Source organism: Echeneis naucrates, chromosome 22 (assembly GCF_900963305.1).
Source record: "Echeneis naucrates chromosome 22, fEcheNa1.1, whole genome shotgun sequence".
In the NCBI taxonomy this organism is placed as follows: domain Eukaryota; kingdom Metazoa; phylum Chordata; class Actinopteri; order Carangiformes; family Echeneidae; genus Echeneis; species Echeneis naucrates.
The window spans coordinates 20172638-20192441 of NC_042532.1; the positions used below are offsets into that span (position 1 = coordinate 20172638).

Consider the following 19804-nt stretch of genomic DNA (forward strand, 5'->3'; position numbering starts at 1 on the left):
CAATGAAATACAAAGACACACATTCCTCAGTGACTACATTCAGCCAAAGGTGGGAAAGTCAAACCTTTAAGTTACTGAACCCATTAATGCATCGTTGAGTTCAACAAACCAACCCATCCCGCTCTGATATTCATCATTTCACGTTAAAGTTGGAACAATGTCACTGCAAACACTAAAGAATGAAGTTAATACTGATTTCCGTTCCCGTCCTCGTTCCCTCCGACCACACGGTGGGATTCAACAAATCGAAATCCTCTCTCAGTTTTAACGACTTATTTTTGAAAAACACGGTCATGCCACATCGTTTCTACAAAATATACCAACATCCACTTCCTGTAAAAACTGGTCAGCAACATTTCCACCAAGATTTTAGACCCACAAAAAAAAAAAAAAAAGTCAGCTCCTCAGATGTGAATATTTTCTGGTTTTCTTAAAGTCAAGAGATTTTTTTTTTTAAGACATTTAAAGCAAACATCGTGAGCTTTGAAAAATGACTGTGGACCAAACTTCTAATCGATTTCTGGTCAATCAGCGATACTCAATAATTGTTCGCTGCATCACAGATCTGTTAATTCCCATGAATTCAGAAGTGAACCCTGTTTGTGTTGCTTAAATCCGTACAGAGAGTTTCAGGGGAGCACAGCACCACCAGGGAACAGCGCTTTAAGTATTTCTGGCTCCATCTCGCTGGCATAAGTTCTAATAAAAAGCTCGACTTCAGCGAAACCGGGCTTTACCTCATCGCCTTCCTCCCTTTTAAGTCTCTACTTATCAACCGCAGAGTATAAATCTGCCCACTCATGGAGGCGCCACGAATACTGAAAAAACTATAAGGTCAGAAGCTTCGAGACAGAAAAAGATCTGAGCAGCATTCCTTTATACAGTGTAAAACTCCATTAATTATTCAAATGGGCATTGAAAAAGGAAGCGAACTGTGAGGGCTAAATGTACATTTTCCATATCTACCTATTTATATTTTATTTACTGCATACAAAAGGAGCGATGTGAACGGTTTGGTCTGACTGCAGAAAGCAGCTGTGGAGCTGTGTCTGATGAACGCTCCACGCCCGGAAGGCCGAGCTGTGTTTTCAGAAGACAAAGAGCTGAAGTTTTCTCGCTTTAATCACATCGGAGTAACTTGCTGACCCAGATACTGTGGTGACATTTAACCCTTTAACAACCAGATAAGGTTCCTCTTTCTTTGCTTCTTCTGCTGGTTGGTCCACTAAGTAGCTTCTCTGAACATTTCTAAGAAGTCACACGATTTCAGTCCTGCATTACCAGATTTTAAGGCCTTTCAGCAGGATTCTTCTGATGAATCCCTCTTTGAGCTCTGTTTGTGAACGTTGAGTTTACTGCCAGTGTTTTTGGCTGAAAAACCTCTGAAAGCAAATCTGATCCTGAACCAGAAGACCTTGAAAATATTGATCACATTAATAGATCATGTGATACAACCTGCACCTCCAAAACCGAAACGACTGAACGACAGATTCTATCAGCTGCTGGTTTCAGAGTCAAACTCTCTGCAGGGAGCCATGTTTGTCGGGATTCAGCAGGAAGTTGGTGTTAAATTAATCAGCTGTTGGTTGATTTTCGGTTTCTGGCGCTCTGACTGCTTTCAGCTCGTGAAAACACAACGTGACTCGTGTTATCGCCTGCTGCAGAGAGCGCTGCCAAATCATTGATCACCATATTTATCAGGGGGCGATAGACACTGATTTCAAAAAGCCTTTTCTGATAAGTAGTGCAAATTTCTTGTGGTGGGATTGGTCAAGGTGCTCTCCGTAAACACATTCAGTGCTTCCTTTTCCTCTTTCTTGTGCATTGATTCGTATCAAAAGCTCTTTTTTTCAGATGCCACACGACAAGGCTGCTTTACACCAACCGGCTCGAAGTGAAGGGTGAAAATAAAGGCACAGAGATTTGGACTTCTCTTCCAGTCCTTTCCCTCCCACTGTCTCCATCAGTGGCGGCGGCAGCTAGGAGAAGTTTCTAGAAGGATCTGTCAGCTGCGATCACCGTCAACGCTGCTGGCCCAGCGAGCTTCGGCCTTGATGTGCCAATCCAGCAGATAACATCGCCTTGACTTCTCCTTCGTCTCCTCCTCCCCGGGGACGTCTCTCAGTCCTCCATCAGTGGAGAGGATAAAAAAAACAACAAACTCTCGTTTGTCTCCGAATTCAAACCTGATCCATTTTTAGTGTCGAGCCATCGTACGAAGTCACAACAAACATATCACAGAGGAACAACTACACAGGCGGATGGAGAGGTACTTAAATCTCCTGGAACATCCAGCTCACTGCTGACAGGCAGATTTCAGTTTCTAACTTTATCGAGGCGTCTGCAGAGACTCCTCTTCGTCTCCTGACTGTTTGCCTGGACAGCTGTGCCCGGCAGGATTTTGGGGAGTTAGTTGGCTGTGGTCCGGAACATTGGAGCTACCAGAGACGTGGACCAGGACCGGAGGAGGACTTCACATCAATAATTCAAACTCCCTGTGTGTTTAAACGCAGACCGCCTGGCTCCGGTACCAGCTGATGTGTGCTCCTGTTGCTGCTTCTTAAAATAATCTCTCCCCGTTAAGAGCAGATTAGGTTAATTCTCCATCTAACATTTGTTCACACCATCTGCTTCGACAAACACAATCTACTCAAATATGATTTTAGCACAAACGGCAGTGGGAACAGGTATCACGCTCTGGGCGGAGTCCTGCGCTCAGACTGTCTGTATTTTAAACATGCATCAGGCGTCTCCGTTAGCAACGAATCAGGCCGGAGGGGGACGCCACCGTGAAACAAACGAATCATCACACTCCACTAATCTACCGACACCGAGTTCAGTCTGGAGGGTCAGCTGACAGGCGTTGTTTCGTGCTTTGGCAGCAGGCTTCTACAAGCACACACATCAAACACGACTGTGACGACAACTCACACACACGCGCGCACACACACACCCACCGATGTATATCAGAGATTTTTTAAAAGGAAATCTTCAAAAAGCACAGAAAAAAAATAGTTTCTGAAAGTGTGTTTCACAAAAGGAGTTCGGTGTTGTTGACCTCTCAGCAGGGTCGGCCTCGACTACCACGAAGAGATGAACGAAAAGCGCTGCTGCAGTGCATTCTGGGGATTTGAGTCAATATTTACAGCCCGTTGAATGATAACGCACCAGTTTTTTTTTTTTCTCTCCATTATTTACACACATTATCAGATCCTTTCCTTCAGTACTCCCACTCGTCCGTCTTCATGTCCAGGTAGTTGAGAATGTTCTGGGCGAACTTCACCGCCTGCTTCCGCGCCACCTTGGTCGTTTCGTCGCCCTGCGGGTCCACGGCATCCAGCGCCAGCAGCTGCTTGGTCAGCAGCTCCTCCAGGATCATGTAGCTCTTGTCGACCCGCTTGCCGTCGAAGCCCAGCACCTGGGCCTGGAGGTCTGAGAGGCTCCCGAGGACCAGCCACACGGCCCGGTGCGACGGGTGCTCGTTGGGGCCGGGCTGGCGGCGGGCGAGGGCCTCACGGAGGTCCAGGAAGGTGATGATGGCTTGGACCTCCACCACGGCGCGGCGGCGGGCCTCTCGGATGCACGGGTTCTTGGCCGTGTCCACCTGGTCCAGGTGCGTGAGGAGGCTCTGCAGCTCGGCTTTGGGCCTGAAGCCGAGGTCGCCCACGGCGCAGTGTCGCAGGACGCCCTCTCTCAGGTGGGAGACGTGAGCTCGTACAGCCTCGATTTCACGAATGGAGTTGTTCTGCGCCAAGTCATACCTGAAGAAAACAGGAAGTTAAGTCTTAAACTACAAAATAAAAAGCAACCAAATAAGAATGCTCTAGAAAAGCTTAAAATGCAAAGTTAGAATCTGGTAATATTTCTTTTCATCTTATATTTATATTATAAATACATGATCTGCATCATCAGTGAGATAATATTAGCTGACACTGAAACCCTGCCATCAACTTAAGAGAAGTTCTTTTTATTTTTTTTACAGCCGTGCTTTTAATTTGCTTTGAAATGACGTCAAAAGGTCACCTGAGGTGTCTCAGTGATCTATTTAAATCCTCACCTCTACTGTGCAGCTCTGGTTCTGGTACTGGATGATAAAGATGATCAAAATGGATATTTTATGATATTAGCTCACACTTAGTCTGATGCAGTATAACACACCTCCTTGAAATAAAAATATTCGCTCTTCTACAAAGCATCACTAACTGTACCTGAATGTTGAAGCATAAAGAAGTTTATAAATGCTAAATATCTGATCTAATCAGCAGGAAGTCCCAACACAACCATCCTGATGTCTGCCTGAGCTGCACTTTGGTGCTTTCAGCGTCAGGCGGGAAGATGTCTGCCTGAGGTGGAGAGGGGGCGGCAAAGCAGCTCCGCCACACCTCCAGAGAATCGTTACTGAGACCAGACGACAAGTGGACCTCCAAAATGAAAGCACAAGTCCAATAAAGCCACGATAGATGTGATATAATTAAAGAATAACTGGAGCATCTTCATCTGTTTTATATCCAAATCCACTTTGAGAAGGAGTTTTTTATCCTGGCTGGTCGGACGGTTGCGCACACACAAATATTAAAATGCCTTCAGTGAGGTTTGTTTATTTTAGTGCACACTTCAACACAAACTGCTCTTTTCCTGTGATAGAAAACCAGAAAGAGACTGCTGATTTACATAATGGAGCAGGCGGTAGGCGTATTGGTCCTGAAGAAGTGCTATCAGTGATTCTCTGGTGATGTGAGTCTAATCCACTCCTAACAGCACACAATGACTCCCAATAAAACCTCACAACACACCCACAACACACCCAGTCCTTACACTTTGTTATCTACACTGACAGTTCATGCTTCCAAAAATCAATCAGCCAATTCTGATCAAACTTAATGTGAATGTTTACCGTTTCAATCTTCTGCGGTCGTGATGTGATTGTTTTTATGGAGTAAAAATAGTCTGCAGATTAACCAAATGTGATAATAATCCGTAGTTGCAGCCCTAATCTGCATTGCATCATCCTGAAAGCCTACCTGCGCGTGTCGTCTCCCTCCCCCTCCAGGTCCAGGTGTTTCAGCAGCCCGTTTATCTCCTCCACAACCTGTTTCCTGTAATTTCTGATCGCTGCGTTCCCGGAAACATCGAGCGCGTCCAGCTCCACCTGCATCTCCGTCAGGATGCGTGACAGGTGGGCACAGCTGTCTCTCCCGCTCAGGCCCATCAGCAGGGCCACCAGCTGACTGCGGGCCACGCTCACCTTCACCATCACCTGGTTGATGCGGTGCACGGCCTCGTGGGTGTCCCCGGACAGCGGCAGGGAGAGGGTCTGCTGCTGCGTGCGCCCCTCCAGCACGTCCTGTACGGCGCACAGGCGTGTCAGCGCCCGGTAGCGTGCCTTGCGCAGCGGCACCCTGCCCTCGGTCTTGACCTGGGTGAGCCTCAGCACCAGCTCCTGCAGGGCGTCCACCAGCTCGTCGTTTATTTCAGCCACGCCGCCGGCGCGTTGCGGCGCCACCACGCGTTCGTCCACCAGCTGCCGCGCCTCATTGCTCAGCTCCTCGATGGCCAGACGGGACGGGTGGGTGGCGTTCTCCTCCAGGTACCGCAGGAGGCCCTCCACCTCCTGCGCCGCCCTCTTTCGCGCCCCCTGCAGCTCCGGTTTGCCCTCCGTGTCCACCTTGTCCACCTCCAGCAGCAGCCGGGTCAGCTCCCGCTCCAAACGCTTGTAGTCCCGGTCGTTCTGCAGGCCGCTGAAGGTGCAGACCTGAGGGCCCAGAGACGCCACCTCCTTCTGGACCTCGTACAGCCGCATCATGGCGGGGTGCTGCGCATTGTACGGCTGCTGCTGCTCCATCGGGTGGTGCTGCTGCTGCTGCGAGCCGCCATGGTCCATCCTTTTCCCGCCATCAAAGGGCTTTCCAAACAGGCTGGGGGAAAAAAAGGCAGGACAATAAGAATCAAAGACCGGGCAGAGCTCCTGTCTCTGGTTGAATTGGACCTTCAGCTAATGTCTGGATTCCTGCCAGAGCAGCTGAACAAATCTCTGCAACCTCAGCCTTTTAAATCTCCACCAAGACAAGAAGAATTTACAGCGACACGGCGAATAACGGGGCAGTGACATTTTTAAACCAACATGCTTTTGCAGATCTTTCCACATATCAGCGGTGGCTAAAGTGCAACGATGGATGTAACCCAAGTATCTGTTTGGCTGCAGAAAGAAATCTGCTGTAAGTGTGCAGGGAATTCTGTCATCCTGAAATCCAGCCTGAGGGCTGGAGAGTTGTTACACATGGAAATAATCCACCTTACATGTGAGCAGTCCACCAACGTTACCACATGTGGTGACGGAGCAAAAGCGTTTTATCTGTCTGAAAACCAACCATGCATTGGGAATTATTCCTCCCTTTTTTTTTTTCTTTAAACAGCAACTGGTCTTCTGGTTCAGCCCAGTCCAACTCCACCTTCACTGTGAAGTTAGCGCTGAAATACGGAGCTGAAGTAACGCTTCCATGACGAGAAACAGAGGAAGACTTTATAAAAAGGGACGTTTTCCCGTAGACTTCAATATAATCTGACATTTTGATTTATTCCATTGTCCCCTTTCAGTCTAATATAAATAGAATCAGGACATGGATGAGAATATTTTAATATTCATTGTTAAAGGTGCAGAAGACACAAAGCCCAACCTGTTCTTTTTTTCACGACTCTGCATCCCATAATTCAAAGCCAGACTGATGTCTTCAGCCGGAGCAGCATTTAGTGTGAATAATCAGAAGGATCAGAAATCCACAGCAGACTCAGGCGTCTTTCTTCCACCGACTCACCTTCAGATCGATCAAACGAGGATTCAGCGACGCACACGGCCACAACAAATGCCCACACGATCATTTCACCAGATCCTCTGCTTACAAACAATACGACAAATTCAACAGCATTAACCTACATTTGGGCTCGGCGAGGTGAACACCCACATGACAACCGTTGTGCGCTTCTCCCGGGCCTGTTGGCTGACATGATGCCGATGGCTCCACTAATCCTGGTTGAAAAGACATAAAGAGCGCGCAGAGGAAAATGAAGGTGGCTGACCAGCACCCCAAAAAACGTGGAAGAACTCGGTCATGCAGGAGGATTAGGCGTCATGGGGGGGCTGGGTCACAGGTGAAATGTGCCAACTGATTCTGTTGTTCTTAATCAGATTAATGAGTTCTTAAATAAGCTCCCATCGGAAAAAATCTTTTGCATTCTTGGTCAGACAGAAGGAGTCTTGTGGTTTTTCAGATTTTTGACATTTCAGAGTCCAAACAATCGACTGATTCATGAAGAAAATAGCCATCAGGTTAACGAAGCGAGGAAATAATAAGCAGCACTTCCTGTCGTGGTGTTCAGTCTGAAGGTTCATGATGTTAATTAAACTGCAGCTTTTAAAGAGGAGGAGGGCACTTTGTCTTTTGTGTGTCCTCGCAGTCGGAAGCTTTTCTTCTAAGTCATTTTGTGTCTTTCTGTCGTGGTACTTTGTCTCCTTGTAGCCATTTGAAGTCTTTTTATGTTCGTTCTGTGTCTCTTTGGAGTCATTTTAGACTTTTTTTGTTGTCACATTGTGTCTCTTTCCAGTTGTTGTGCATCTGTACAGATTGTCGGTCTCTGTAATCCCCTTTCGATTGGCTGTGGTCATTTTGTAGTTTGTTTTTGCACCTTCATAATCACATCACTCACTCTTTGTAGCACTTGAGTGTGTCTTTGTGTTGTCATTTTGTCTTTGTCTAGTCAACTGCATCTGTTTTATATCTTATGTTTTCCCTTTCTTTGTAGCTGATGGCATCTCTTCCTGCCCGCTTTGCATCTTGTTAAAATCACATTTTGTCTCTTTCTACTCATTTTGTGGAGCATCTTTGTGTCTCTATTGTTGTCTACATCTCAGTGGGGCTGCTGTGGTTTGAGAAACCCGCATCTGAACCTCGATTTATTGGCCTCTCGGTGGAGATGTGGAGAGTCGGGCCGCCTCCTGTCACAGGAGATCCACACTGACTCAGAACAGAGCAACACGCCGAGTAAAAATATTCCCTGCAGCCATCAAAGAAGAGCTGAGACGCAGGTCAGACGGCGAATTCTGGAAGGAGGAGCAAATCTCAAATACTGGATTGGATTTTCTTTTGGCAGCCCTGCCTGTAATGGCTCAGTCCCTTCAGACGAAGGGTCTGTCAGGCTGAGGGGCCCCCCGTGACCCTTTAGGACCCTGAGCTTGGCCCCCCAGAAATGACCTCCAGCATTAACGTAAAAGGTTACAGATTTTCCCAGACTGCATGAAGGAGAACTTCCCCTCTCTGCAGGCTGAACGCTGAGACACAACAGTACAGTTAAGAAGGGAGCTGAGAACAGAATGGCTGTGGGGGGAGAGGTTGCACGATGAGACAGACGAACGGAGCCGCCTGACAGCTCGCTGTGAAAACTGTGGCCCACAATCTGATGTTATCGGCTGCATCGATAACACTTATTAAAATCCACAGGATTATGCACGAGCATTCCCTAAAGTACTTTTATGTAAGAGGGCGAAGGGCCGGGCATTTCCAGAGCAGTGGATGAATCCATGCTGACAAATCTGAGCCTTTATTAGGATAATCTCAGCAAAAATCCACTTCCACCCCCGGTTAGATCCGGGGCTGGGTGCCAGGATGAGAGGAGGAATCCCTCCTCTCTGCCACGAGGCAGCCAGCATGAAGGCTCCCTGAGCTGGAGGTTAACATGCCTGTGATGGAGCCCCCCCACCTCCCCCCTTCAGCCACCTTCCCTGCCTGCACCGGCTTTGCGCATTATGTCACCGCCGAAAACAGCCCCCCACCCCGGGCTGGGCCGGCCGGCTCCCCGAGGCGTCCACCCCGGTGAGGACATGCAGCATCCCCCCCCCCCCCCCCAACATCTGCCCCATCATCTGCCCCCGTCACACACACACACACACACACACCTTTTTCTCACCTTTTCAAAACTCCGAACACATTCGCGCACATTTTCACGGATGTCCGTTTCCATCAGCCACAGCTGGACGGTTAATCCCGGATTGGAGGCGTCAGCTCCGGTCAGTTTCGGCACCGACCCCCCCGCCTGCCTGCCTGCCTGCCTGACGGTGACTGACTGCGGTCGGTCGGTCGGTCGGGCTGGTGTCGCCCCTCCCACAGCCGGTCTGAGGAGGCTCCGGCTCGGTACCTCGCCTCAGAACCGAACCGTTGAAACGCCACCGAGCCGGGTTCGGTGGAGGGTTTTCGGATCCGGTAGGCGGCAGTCGGCCGGTCCGCTCCGTGCGGATGCTATTGTCTCTATTCAAGCTAACCGCTGATCAGCTGACTGCCCCACCTTGGCCGAATATCTGGGGGGGGTAGTTTTTTATTTTTTATTTTTTTTTTAGCGGGGGCGGGGGGTAAACACAACAACAACACCGGGTCACCTGTGGAAGCTGGTCCTTACCTGCAGAGCCAGCGGACAGCCATCTGAGGAGGTGGAAAGTGCGCACCGCCGCTGATTAAAGCTAAACATTAGCCCACCGAGCTACCTGCTACTTACTTTCCTGCTCCCCAGAATGAACTAACCCGGAGTTTAATGCCGCCTAATAAATACAAATCTAACTCATTTATCGACGTTTTCTGGGGCTCACAGAGTAAGAGGTAGGATTTTGTGTTTAGTCAATCGAAATACACTCCCGTCGAAGTGGAAAACGACACATAACTGTGTTATTTTTGGGGTTTTTTTTGCGGGTGATCGGCGTTAATGTCTTTAACGAACCGTAAGTTTTGGTCGTCCAACGTTATGTGCGCTCCATTTCCTGACGCCGCCGTCCCGTTCGTGACGTTCGTGTTTTTCTGCGTTGACACAATTTAGATATTAATCATATTTAAATATAATTAATAATTCTGCCTGTCTGTGGTAATATAAAAGTATTTGATGTATATTAAATAAATCCACTACAATGTATTGACATAATAATGTATGATGTACCAAATGATATTTTCGTATTAAATATAAAATATGAGGTAGAGAGCAGTTGTATAGTTTGTAAGCATTAACATGTGTGTATATTTTTCTTTATATCTGGTGTATTTTATTCCTCTAAAAATGTTTGTAGCTTATTTTTTCTCTAGATGTTCAACAAGTTCATTCATTAATGTTAATGCATCTAAATAATAATATAATAAATATAAAATTGTGCACAGATGGGCCCACAGTAGTTTGAGTGTAGAGTCTCGAAGGCTTTGGGGGTTTTCTGCTTAAATAAAAATGACTTTAACTTGATTTACTCTGTTTATACTTAGAAGGATAAATATTTATGTGTTATAATCTGTTCAGTAAAAACATTTCTTATAAATGCTACAAAGGGAAACATATTGATAATATTTTGTAAATGTATCTCCATCACATCTTAACTTACAGCAGTATTTTAAATGAAAGACTAACTTTAACTTCACTAAAACTTTTGACTCATTTCCCGCCTGGCTAATCGCACCCTGGGCGGCGACGGTGAGATTTTCGAGCGCGCTAGCTCCGTGCTGATGTCACGTGACAGGAAGCGGTCTGCAGGGCAGAAGGACATGGCCGGTGTGGGCTGAGGCCGACAGACGGAGCCTTCTCCGGTCCTTTGTGGGTCAAACCTCCGCGAACTAAAAGCGCTTAGTGTCGGTGTCTGACTCTGAATGTGTTCCCGGACATCGGCGGCCCTGGCCGGGTTGACCCGGAGGACCTTCGCCGCCGCTCTGAGGACACACGGTCCGTCGGCGGCGACCCGCCGGTTCTGCAGCTCCAACCTGGCAACCCAGCGGGACAAAACACCACAGGTTCGATCCCCGAAGCGCAACCACTGTTTCACACACACACACACACATACACACACACTCTCTTTACGCATGCACGTATGTATGTGTTGCCATGATGTTTCTACTTCCGGTCTTATTTCCCGTTTTTACTTTTACTTTTACTACCTTCAGTGCACTAATAATAATAGTAATAAAACTAATGTTTAAGTAGCTTTAAGAACAAAGCGGCTTAGAATCCATAGCTCTGAGGCTATTAAATATCTAAAACATTTTCAGAAATCATGTTATTACATAATTATTTATAATTATATTTGATTATGAAGCATAAGAAGCATAATTGATTTGCATGAATGTGCTCACAAACACACAGATTTCAACACACTCCTTTTATATTTGGGATCATATTTTGGATTTTGGTGACTAAAGCTGAGAAATAAAACTGCTGGAGTGTAAGGTTTAGTTTGTGGCTCAGAGTAGTAAAGTAAAGTATAGGAGCTGAGAATATCTACCTGTGTGCTGGACTCTGGTCTTTGGCTCTTCTCATCCTGCTGTCTGGTCACTGATGATAAACAGTCTCCAATAAGTCAGCTGCTGATTGACGTTATGTTTGTGTGCCAAAACTTTCACGCCCCTTCTGAAGTGAAACTGAGTGACTTTATGTAAAGACGGCTCACAGAGTTCTTAAATGATTCATATTTGTGACTCAGTGTAAAAAAAAAAAAAATAAATTGAAACTTAAAATGTTTACCTTCTTTAGACCTTTGGCGTTATGTTACTTTTTCTATTCTACTCTAATAAATAATGAATTCATGGGTTTAATTGTGGATAGTCTGCTATTTATTGATGAATTATTAAATGATTTCATTGATTCTTGTAGAAAGTAACTAAATGCATGTACTGATATACCTAATAGCATTTTTAAGGCATTTTTTTTTTCTAATTTCAATTTTTGAATTTTTCAATTTCAGTGGAAAGTAATTTACATTTTGCTTAAGTGCACGTTTATTTTGCAGCTATACATTAGTAGATTTAGACAAAAACCTCTCCTCCATTTTATATGTGATCCTCTTTTGTTAAAGCAGCAGCTTTCTGTTACAGCAGAGGCACTTCACTCTTCATGATGGATTTTGTCAATGAAACAGAGTCGCAGCAGGAAACTGGAGTTGGTGTTTTGTATTTGTTGTTTGTCACCCGCAGAGATCTGCCGTCAGACCAGCAGCCGGCTCCACATACGACTGGATTGGTCCACCAAACCCCCTGTCCAACCTGCGGCCGGTCGTCTACCACGTCCCGGAGAACGAGTCGGAGCTGGAGAAACGCCTGAGACACCTGAGGCAGGAGACAGAGGACTGGAACCACGACTTCTGGACCAAACAGAACGTCAGCTTCAGCAAGGTTAACAGGCATTTTTGTAAATTGTTTAAAATTTCTTCATATCAGCAAATCAATGAATGATTGTTTACATTTGCTCAGACTTAATACACAGTATGAGTCCTAAAAAAGATTATTCATCAATTATTAATCCAGATGCTGAGATATTTCTTCAGATGAGTCAAATCACTTGTTCCTGCTCTGGAGAAAAAAATGAATGGAGATTTGGCTGAATTTTAGATAAAATATACAATATGCATAATACACAATGCAGATAAGTATAAACTCAACAGAGTAATGAGCCCATGATGCAGCTAAAGGTGCGTTTTAAGGAACACTGAACTCTGATGTTAACCGACTCAGCAGATCTCCATTCTGCTGAGTTCCTGCCTGCTCCAGTCAGTGCTGCTGCCTTTCTGCTGAACTTTGACCTCTGACCTTCGGTTGGGTTCAGCTCTCAACCCCATAGCTGTGGTGATTATTAATCAGGTGTCTTGGCGTGTCTGTCTTTAATGAAGGAAGGTTGTCGTGTTCACCAGCAGAGGGAAGCATCACACAACAAAACTGTTAAATCACAGCAGGGACTGAATATTTTCTATGAATACATCCATTTATTATTTTTAGAGAAATTTGTTAAGAATATAACGTAATATATCAGAAATCTTCAATTTGACTGTTTTTTAAACTTGAACTTGAAAAGCTGATTTTTATTTGATTTAGCTCCATCCACATGTATGGAAACCCAGCTCCTGTATTTTATATTCAGGCTACACTTAAGCAGCAGCACAGTAAATGGTGGTTTGTGTTATTCTTACTGTTAAATACATGTTTTTCTGAAAATTGAGTCACTCTGGTCTGATGGTCCCGTCCTGTAAATTCACTTATCTCTCATTTTATCAGTCTCATCTCTGGATTCTTTCAGCTTGTGAGAAAACACTTCAAACTTCCTGAGCTTTTCTGTTTCTTTTAGGAAAAAGAAGAGTTCATCATCTCTCACTTGAAGGCTAAAGGCTTGACTGTGCGTGATGAGGATGGTGAGGACATATTTTCTACTCTTTTTCCTGTTCAATTTTCCTGTTACGGAGACTTCAACCTTTTAGGCAACCTTGATGAAACACGTTTCATTGAGGCTGAAAAACCTTTTTTAAATGTCCATGAAAGTTCTATTTTCAGTGTATTTTCCTGCTTTTGTAAAGCACTTTGATTTAGAACTATCTATATAAATAAACCAAACTGACTCTTAATGATGAGAGTAAATCATTATGTTGCCCCCCCCCCAGGACGCAGACGGTCCCTGAACAGTGAAGAAATGGCTGTCTTCTACAAAAGCTTCCTGGACAAAAACAGAACACGACATGCAAATTACAACAAGTGAGTCGTTGTTGATGCAAGCCGAGTTTCTCCCATGATGCCGCTGGGTGGGCGGGCACATCTCCCTCCGTGGGTGCTGCGGGTTTAAACTGGCACCGTTATATATAACACGTCCACGTGGTGTCGAGGGAACAACAAACGGAGCTGTCTGTGACTTTGCATCGCAGAGAGGATGATGTATCTGTAGGTCAGAGACGGACGCACATGTTGTCATTATTCCTGTTTCTGTCTCAGATTAGAGTCAATCAGGTGAAGCATTTCCTCCTTTTCCTCCTCCAGCTTTTTAAAATCGTTATAAGAAGCTCCTGATCTTTTATTGCATCCTGCTTTACAGTGACATAAAAAAGTTCAACTCTTTTTGTGAAGCGGTGGATCATCTGTTGGGTCTTTTGCTCTCCCGAGTTTTACCCTTAACCTCGTTTTCATTCTTATGCAGGGAATGGTACAGACGAAACTTCACCATCACCTTGCTCATGGCTCGAATCGCCCTGAACAACATGTGGAGCACCGTCAGACACAGCAGCAAGAAAGGCCCCTGATGATAAATACAATCCTCTGCACCACTTGTTTTGGATAAAAGCATCAGACGATGAAATGTAAATGTGGGATGAGTGTGTTTTCCCAAGAAAACATATGAAGGCTCCCCAGACATCTTCCCATCTTTTTCACTTACCGCCTGTATCTGACTGGAGATTTGTTTTTCTGTCTTATTTATTTTCCTTTTCTTTCTGATGTGTGTTTGGTTTCCTGAAATCCCCTCAGGTCCATAAATATATTCTCACAGCTTGTGTGAAGACACAGACAAAAACGTGAAGCAGATTTCTTCCATCTCTTCATCTTTCATGTAATTGCTCTGAGAAATAGTCTTTATCTTTGGAAGTTTCCTCCCTGCAGTTGGGGGTTCACCTGAAACATCAATTAAATAAAAGGATTTATTTCATCTCTTCACGCCTTCAACCACTTTACTATAAAATCCACAATGGCTCAGGCAGAGATTGTCTACATTTTTTAAGGATGAGTCATGACAAAGCCCAAACTTGTGCAAAGAGCAAACAGCAGGATGAAACAAAGATGTGCACGAACGCAGTCAGTGCAGCGTCTCACGTAGGTGAGTTGAAGCAGTGCAGAAGAATGTGCACGTGTTTGACAGCTTATTTTCAATCAGGCTGATAAAGATGTTTTGTATCAGCGGTGTGTGGTATTAAAAAAGTAATTTATTCCTCATGTTTGCATTGAATTTGGTCCATTAAGGCAAACACATTTAAGTGCAGCAACTGAGAAAAGCCTCATTTTGCTTTGAGCTTGAGCTCTGGCGTTTTTACAGCACAGTGCAACATGTTGCAAGCACCTGCAAAGGCTTTGGGAAGAAAAAATGCATAAACTTTCAGTTTATTTTGGCCTTCATCATAATAAAGACAGACAGGAAAGGTCAAGGACTCAACAGAGCAGAAACAACATGCAGCTAAAGGGCCTGAGTCAGAACAAGGATGGAGCCTGGTGCCCCAAATTTTTCCACCCGTTCATCCATCCTCCTGCGTTGGCTGGAGGCCAAACGGTGAAGTCCTGCTTGGCCTGCAAAAAACTGAAATGAAATCAGTGACACCTTCATGGGTTCTCTGATGATGAAAAATGAGACTGTATTAGAATAAAATAAGAAGCTGTGCAGCGCTGAGTTTGGGAATAAACAGTAGATAAAGCAGAACTTGATGTAAGAACATGGATCATATGGACACACGATGAGCCGAGAAATGATACACAGCTGGAGCAATAACAGGAGGATTCAGTGCAAAGCTAAATATATCTGACTGAGGAAACTTACTGCAGGAAAAATAACTATTTATAGTCACAAACCAGAGAATATAATCTCTGTTCGTTTGTCAACGAATGGTAAACCTATAGTTAGTCTGCAGTGGTTTTATAAACGGGTTTAGTCCACCAGACAGAGATTTATAACGACCGCTGACAAACGTGAGAGTAAATGTTAATAATTAATAATCACTGGGTTTTCTGTCGGTCTGCAGCGGAAATGATCAGATTACAAATCGATTATTGTCTTGGAGAGGATTTTATAAACTGTGTCCCAAGAGTGCAAAAAATAAAAATAAAAAAGCGTGTTTCCAGACATTGTTTTGGATTAAATCGATGAATAAGATGATAAATAAACTGATGAAGAAGATGATGAATTCATCGATACATAAATCTATAAATGAGGTGATAAATAAACTGATGAAGATGATCTCATCGATAAATAAATCTATAAATAAGTTGATAAATAAACTGATGAAGATGATCTCATCGATAAATAAGGTGATAAATAAACTGATGAAGATGATCTCATCGATAAATAAATCTATAAATAAGGTGATAAATAAATTGATGAAGATGATCTCATCGATAAATAAATCTATAAATAAGAGCGGCTTCCCCTTTAATCCGGCCGGGGTGACATCATTACCGAGGGGGAGCCGGGGGGAGGAGGGGGGACACCGGCTAACGCCATTTTCAGTCCGTCGGTGATCCAGCCAGAAGACCGGAGGACCGTCATCCTCCTCCCGCCCACCGACCAACCTCCGACACCCCCACCAGCCATGGGCGCCCAGCCAGCTCCATGAAGCCGCCCCGGGGTTAGCTCTTCCTGCCATGGAGCCTCAGCGGGCCCGGCCTCTCTCCGCCGAGGGCTCCGACTAAACCCTGGCTGTGACGGATCGGCGGCGTTAGCCATGGAGCTAGCTGCTCATCTCTAACGGCTGACAACCACAGACGGCTGTAAAACTTTCTTTACCCCGACCACCACCACCCCTCCCTCGGCCACAGGCAGGAACACTACACCAAACCACATCTCTGTGGGGGAAGGTGTGAATTGTATTTATTTTTCCCGGGATCTGTTTTGAGGAGGAGGAAAAACGCGGCGTTACAGTCCGGCTACGGCGGCAACGGATGTCCTAAGGAACGGTAGGAACGGCTCCGTCTATTTCCCGGAACGGCCCGACTTGACCAATTAAGATAAATGGTGTAAAAGTGTGTTTTTAATGTGTCATCCCGTCAAACCGCAACAATTAGTGTTGTTTTGTTTTTAAATCAGGGCACCCCCCCCCCAGCTCTTCTGTCTTTAACCGGAGGTGTCCACCTTAATTTCAGGAATTAGACGGTAAAAGCCTTAACTGTCACCGGAGGGCTAGCCGGGAGTTAGCACCGAGCTCCGGCTGGTTCTTCAGGTTGATCCGCTCCTGGGGGACTGTGGTGGTGAGGACACGGCTTAAGTGTGGCTGTCAGCCCGGGTGGGTGGATGGATGGATGGATGGAGGCACTTTGCTGGTGTATGATGTTGACTTTGTCATGTGATGGACATTTAGCTGTTTCATTGATATTCACAGCAGGAGGAGGCTGAGACAGAGGCAGCTTCTGGACACACACACACACACACACACACACACACACACACACACACACTGTGTGTCCCACTGTGTATGTCCCACACTGTGTCCCACTGTGTGTCCCACAGCTGGGGGAGGACAGACACAGCTCGTTTTGGTTTTCCTTTTGCCCTGCAGTGTCCTCCTCCAGAGTCCTCCTTCCCTCCCCAGCCCCAGGATCACACCCCTCTGCCCCCTTTCTCCTGGGGGGGGGTTGGTTGGGGGCCAGCTTGTTGTTGCCTCAGAGATCCCAAAGGTTTTGTGTGTATCGAGGGAGATAGTGAACTGTGTTTGTGAGAAGCAACCAAAGAGCGTTTCTGTCACTCAGGCTGTTTTCATAAATGGTACGACTTCATGTCTTCAAAAAAGAAGACACGTTTCTGTTGTTAATCTTGAATGAGCATGAAGACACACATGGCTTAAAGCTTCAGCCAACACACAACAGACACGGTGGAGGAATAGATTTATTTTCATTTAAAACGAAGTAAAGTGGCACTTTATTGCCTCAGAGAGTTGTTGATTAAACCTAATGTGTGTGTGATGCTGTTTGGAAGTCACTGAAGTGATTTGTCAGAAATAAGATCAATCCTCAAAGAAAAACATCTGCCTGTCTTTGCTTCTGTGATAATGTGATAATGTGCTGCTTTAATCTGAGCTGGCAATACCAGCTAATTTAAGATGTCATCTTGACATTTCACAGAGAATGTTTTTAACCGAATAATCAAGAAGTGCTTTTCATTTGAATCTCATTTGTTAACCGTCATCAGGTATATAAGAGGTGTTTTTAATAGTTCTTCCACTCCAGCCACATCTAAGAGAGCAAGTTAAATATTAGCAAACCTCTCGGCATAATCAATTCAGGTCAACAGCATCACAGCCAACATGGTCCAAAATGGCTTTCATCACTTCTGAATGAAAAGGCTCTTCTATGAGTGGTGATGTCGCACATTTAGCGACCCTCTTTTGTTTTGTCTGGTTCTGCAACCTCTATTGTAATGGATTTTAATAGCTCAACAGAGTCACTGCCAACTGCTGCTGAGCTTCAGCCCAAAAGCCTTGGAGGTCTAAATAAAACGCAAAGCATTTGAAATATGAAACAGATAACTGATTGCTAAGATTTCTGCATTTGGAATCACTTCCAGTCTTTTGTTGTCGTTCCAGCTAAATCACAGATTTTTTACAGTTTATCTTAAACAAATAGTCAGACATTGTGGGCCCATGGTGATTCAGATTACCAGCTTTTACATAGTTAAATGTAGCTTAAGATCAGTAGTGAGAAATGATGCTATCAGGTAGAAATGTCTGGTTGACAGGAGCAGAAATACTAGATACCTCAGTAAGGAGGTTATCAGGAACACATGCAGTCAAACATATTAAAGTTTGTTTTGCTAATGCAGCATAACTCTATGGAGAGTCTGAAACAAGCTCCCTATCGAAGTCAGTATAAGAAATAATTCCAGTATATTCTCTCGTTGTGTTGAGGGGCTGGGTGCTCCTAACTTCCTGCTGCAGCAAAGGAGCTGAGCCCGCTGCTGTCTGTGTAGATCAGACCATCTTCAACAACTTCCCCGACTCAAACGATGAATTCTGTATCTTGCCGAGGGCTCGGTCATGGAAGTAAAAAGAATTATTGATGCTCTTGTCATGTGAGGGCTCAGCAGAAATGAGTCTGCGATTCTTTTTGAGGAGATGAGTAGTGTAAGAGTTGAATGCTGCAGGCTGCAGCAAATTAATTCAAACCAAAGTTAGATAGTTATGTTGCCTTCAGGTCCCAAGACCAAATGTGTTCATTATTAATAGCCATCGCATTCATTATTTCCTGTTTCAGCCCGGCAGTGTCGGGTCTCGTGACGGCCTCATTTGTTAACTCCTTGCTAACAGTTATAGTCACATGAGGTGATAGTTTAGTAAGAGTAATGGTGAGCAGGAAGGATTGCAGCATGTGGAAGATGACATAACCTGAAAAACAAACAGCACCAGATCTTAACCTAATTATTAAACAAATCACCTGATTATGTGTCTGACTAAAGGAGATTGGTCGTATTGATCTTCATCTTCATGGAGAGTTACAGCATCTTTCAACTCACTGTTTTTATTTTATTTTTCCTGACCTGCACCGTTTTCTGATAGAGCAGATTAATTCTACATATACAGCAATAAATGGCAGAGGAAGGATTCAGCAAGAAAAAAAACAAAATGAATAAGATAAGATATTATAATATTAATACAACATTTTGTTATTTTGTTATTAGACAGTGTTTTAAAGTGTTCAATTGTTGAACACTCATTGTTCAAATCTGTTGTATTTGCTGCATTTTCCAAAAACCAGTTCAGACTGGGTGTTGGAAGTCCAGCGGTGTGGTGTGTTGTGCTCCTCTTTGTTTTCAGCAACCGTAGACGTATTAGCTGGTGTTGGTAACCACCCAGCCCGGTTCTTCGAGCATTTTTTTTTTTTTTTTTTCTGACAAACTGGCATCTCTTTGTGAGAAGCTGAGCTTTTGAAGAGCAAGTGCCCTGTTTCTATTGACACAATACAGGTCGAACAACTGTTGCGTCATTGGAATCAACCGACCAAACCGGTGTAGTTCAGGATTTTGCAGTAAGTTAGACTTGAAAAGACTCAGATTGTCCGACAGCGTGTCACTGACTCTATATGTGATTATGGCTCACAGCTGCCGTCACCTAATGACTATCAGTCCACTAAGATTGTTCTTCGCATGGCTGCACAAGGTTCCATCCTCAGGCATAAAACGCAGAGCGAGGACTTTCTGTTCCTTTTTTTCAGCGGTGTTATACAGCGCCCCCCCAAATCCTTCTCTACCACCACAACAACACCAATACTGTATCACTGCTTTAACTATAATG

The 19804-nt window shown here is 44.9% G+C and overlaps 3 protein-coding genes across 8 annotated transcripts in view; 2 read left to right on the plus strand and 1 right to left on the minus strand.

Annotated features, from left to right (window-relative positions):
• Window positions 1-444: 444 nt before the first annotated feature.
• bag5 (BCL2 associated athanogene 5) lies at window positions 445-11440 on the minus strand. Of its 3 annotated transcripts, none has more exons than XM_029493922.1 (3): window positions 11294-11440; window positions 5022-5915; window positions 445-3761 (listed from the first exon to the last, which is right to left on the minus strand). In XM_029493922.1, exons 1-3 carry the CDS (start codon window positions 11326-11328, stop codon window positions 3221-3223), a joined length of 1470 nt encoding a protein of 489 aa, XP_029349782.1. In that variant the 5' UTR covers window positions 11329-11440; the 3' UTR covers window positions 445-3220. The 3 variants fall into 3 exon arrangements, with proteins under 3 accessions (XP_029349782.1, XP_029349784.1, XP_029349783.1); XM_029493924.1 differs by lacking the exon at window positions 11294-11440 and adding an exon at window positions 9445-9679; XM_029493923.1 differs by lacking the exon at window positions 11294-11440 and adding an exon at window positions 8959-9328.
• coa8 (cytochrome c oxidase assembly factor 8) lies at window positions 10519-14470 on the plus strand. The gene is made up of 5 exons (XM_029493925.1): window positions 10519-10805; window positions 11982-12179; window positions 13126-13189; window positions 13436-13526; window positions 13963-14470. The coding sequence occupies exons 1-5, from the start codon at window positions 10665-10667 to the stop codon at window positions 14063-14065; spliced, it is 597 nt and encodes a 198-aa protein (XP_029349785.1). The 5' UTR covers window positions 10519-10664; the 3' UTR covers window positions 14066-14470.
• Window positions 14471-16002: 1532 nt separating this feature from the next.
• klc1a (kinesin light chain 1a) overlaps window positions 16003-19804 on the plus strand; it is a 36683-nt gene continuing 32881 nt past the window's right edge. For all 4 annotated transcript variants that reach the window (XM_029494472.1, XM_029494473.1, XM_029494475.1 and 1 more), the window contains exon 1: window positions 16003-16478. The gene's annotated coding sequence lies outside the window, so the exon portion shown is untranslated. The remainder of the gene's footprint in view (window positions 16479-19804) is intronic.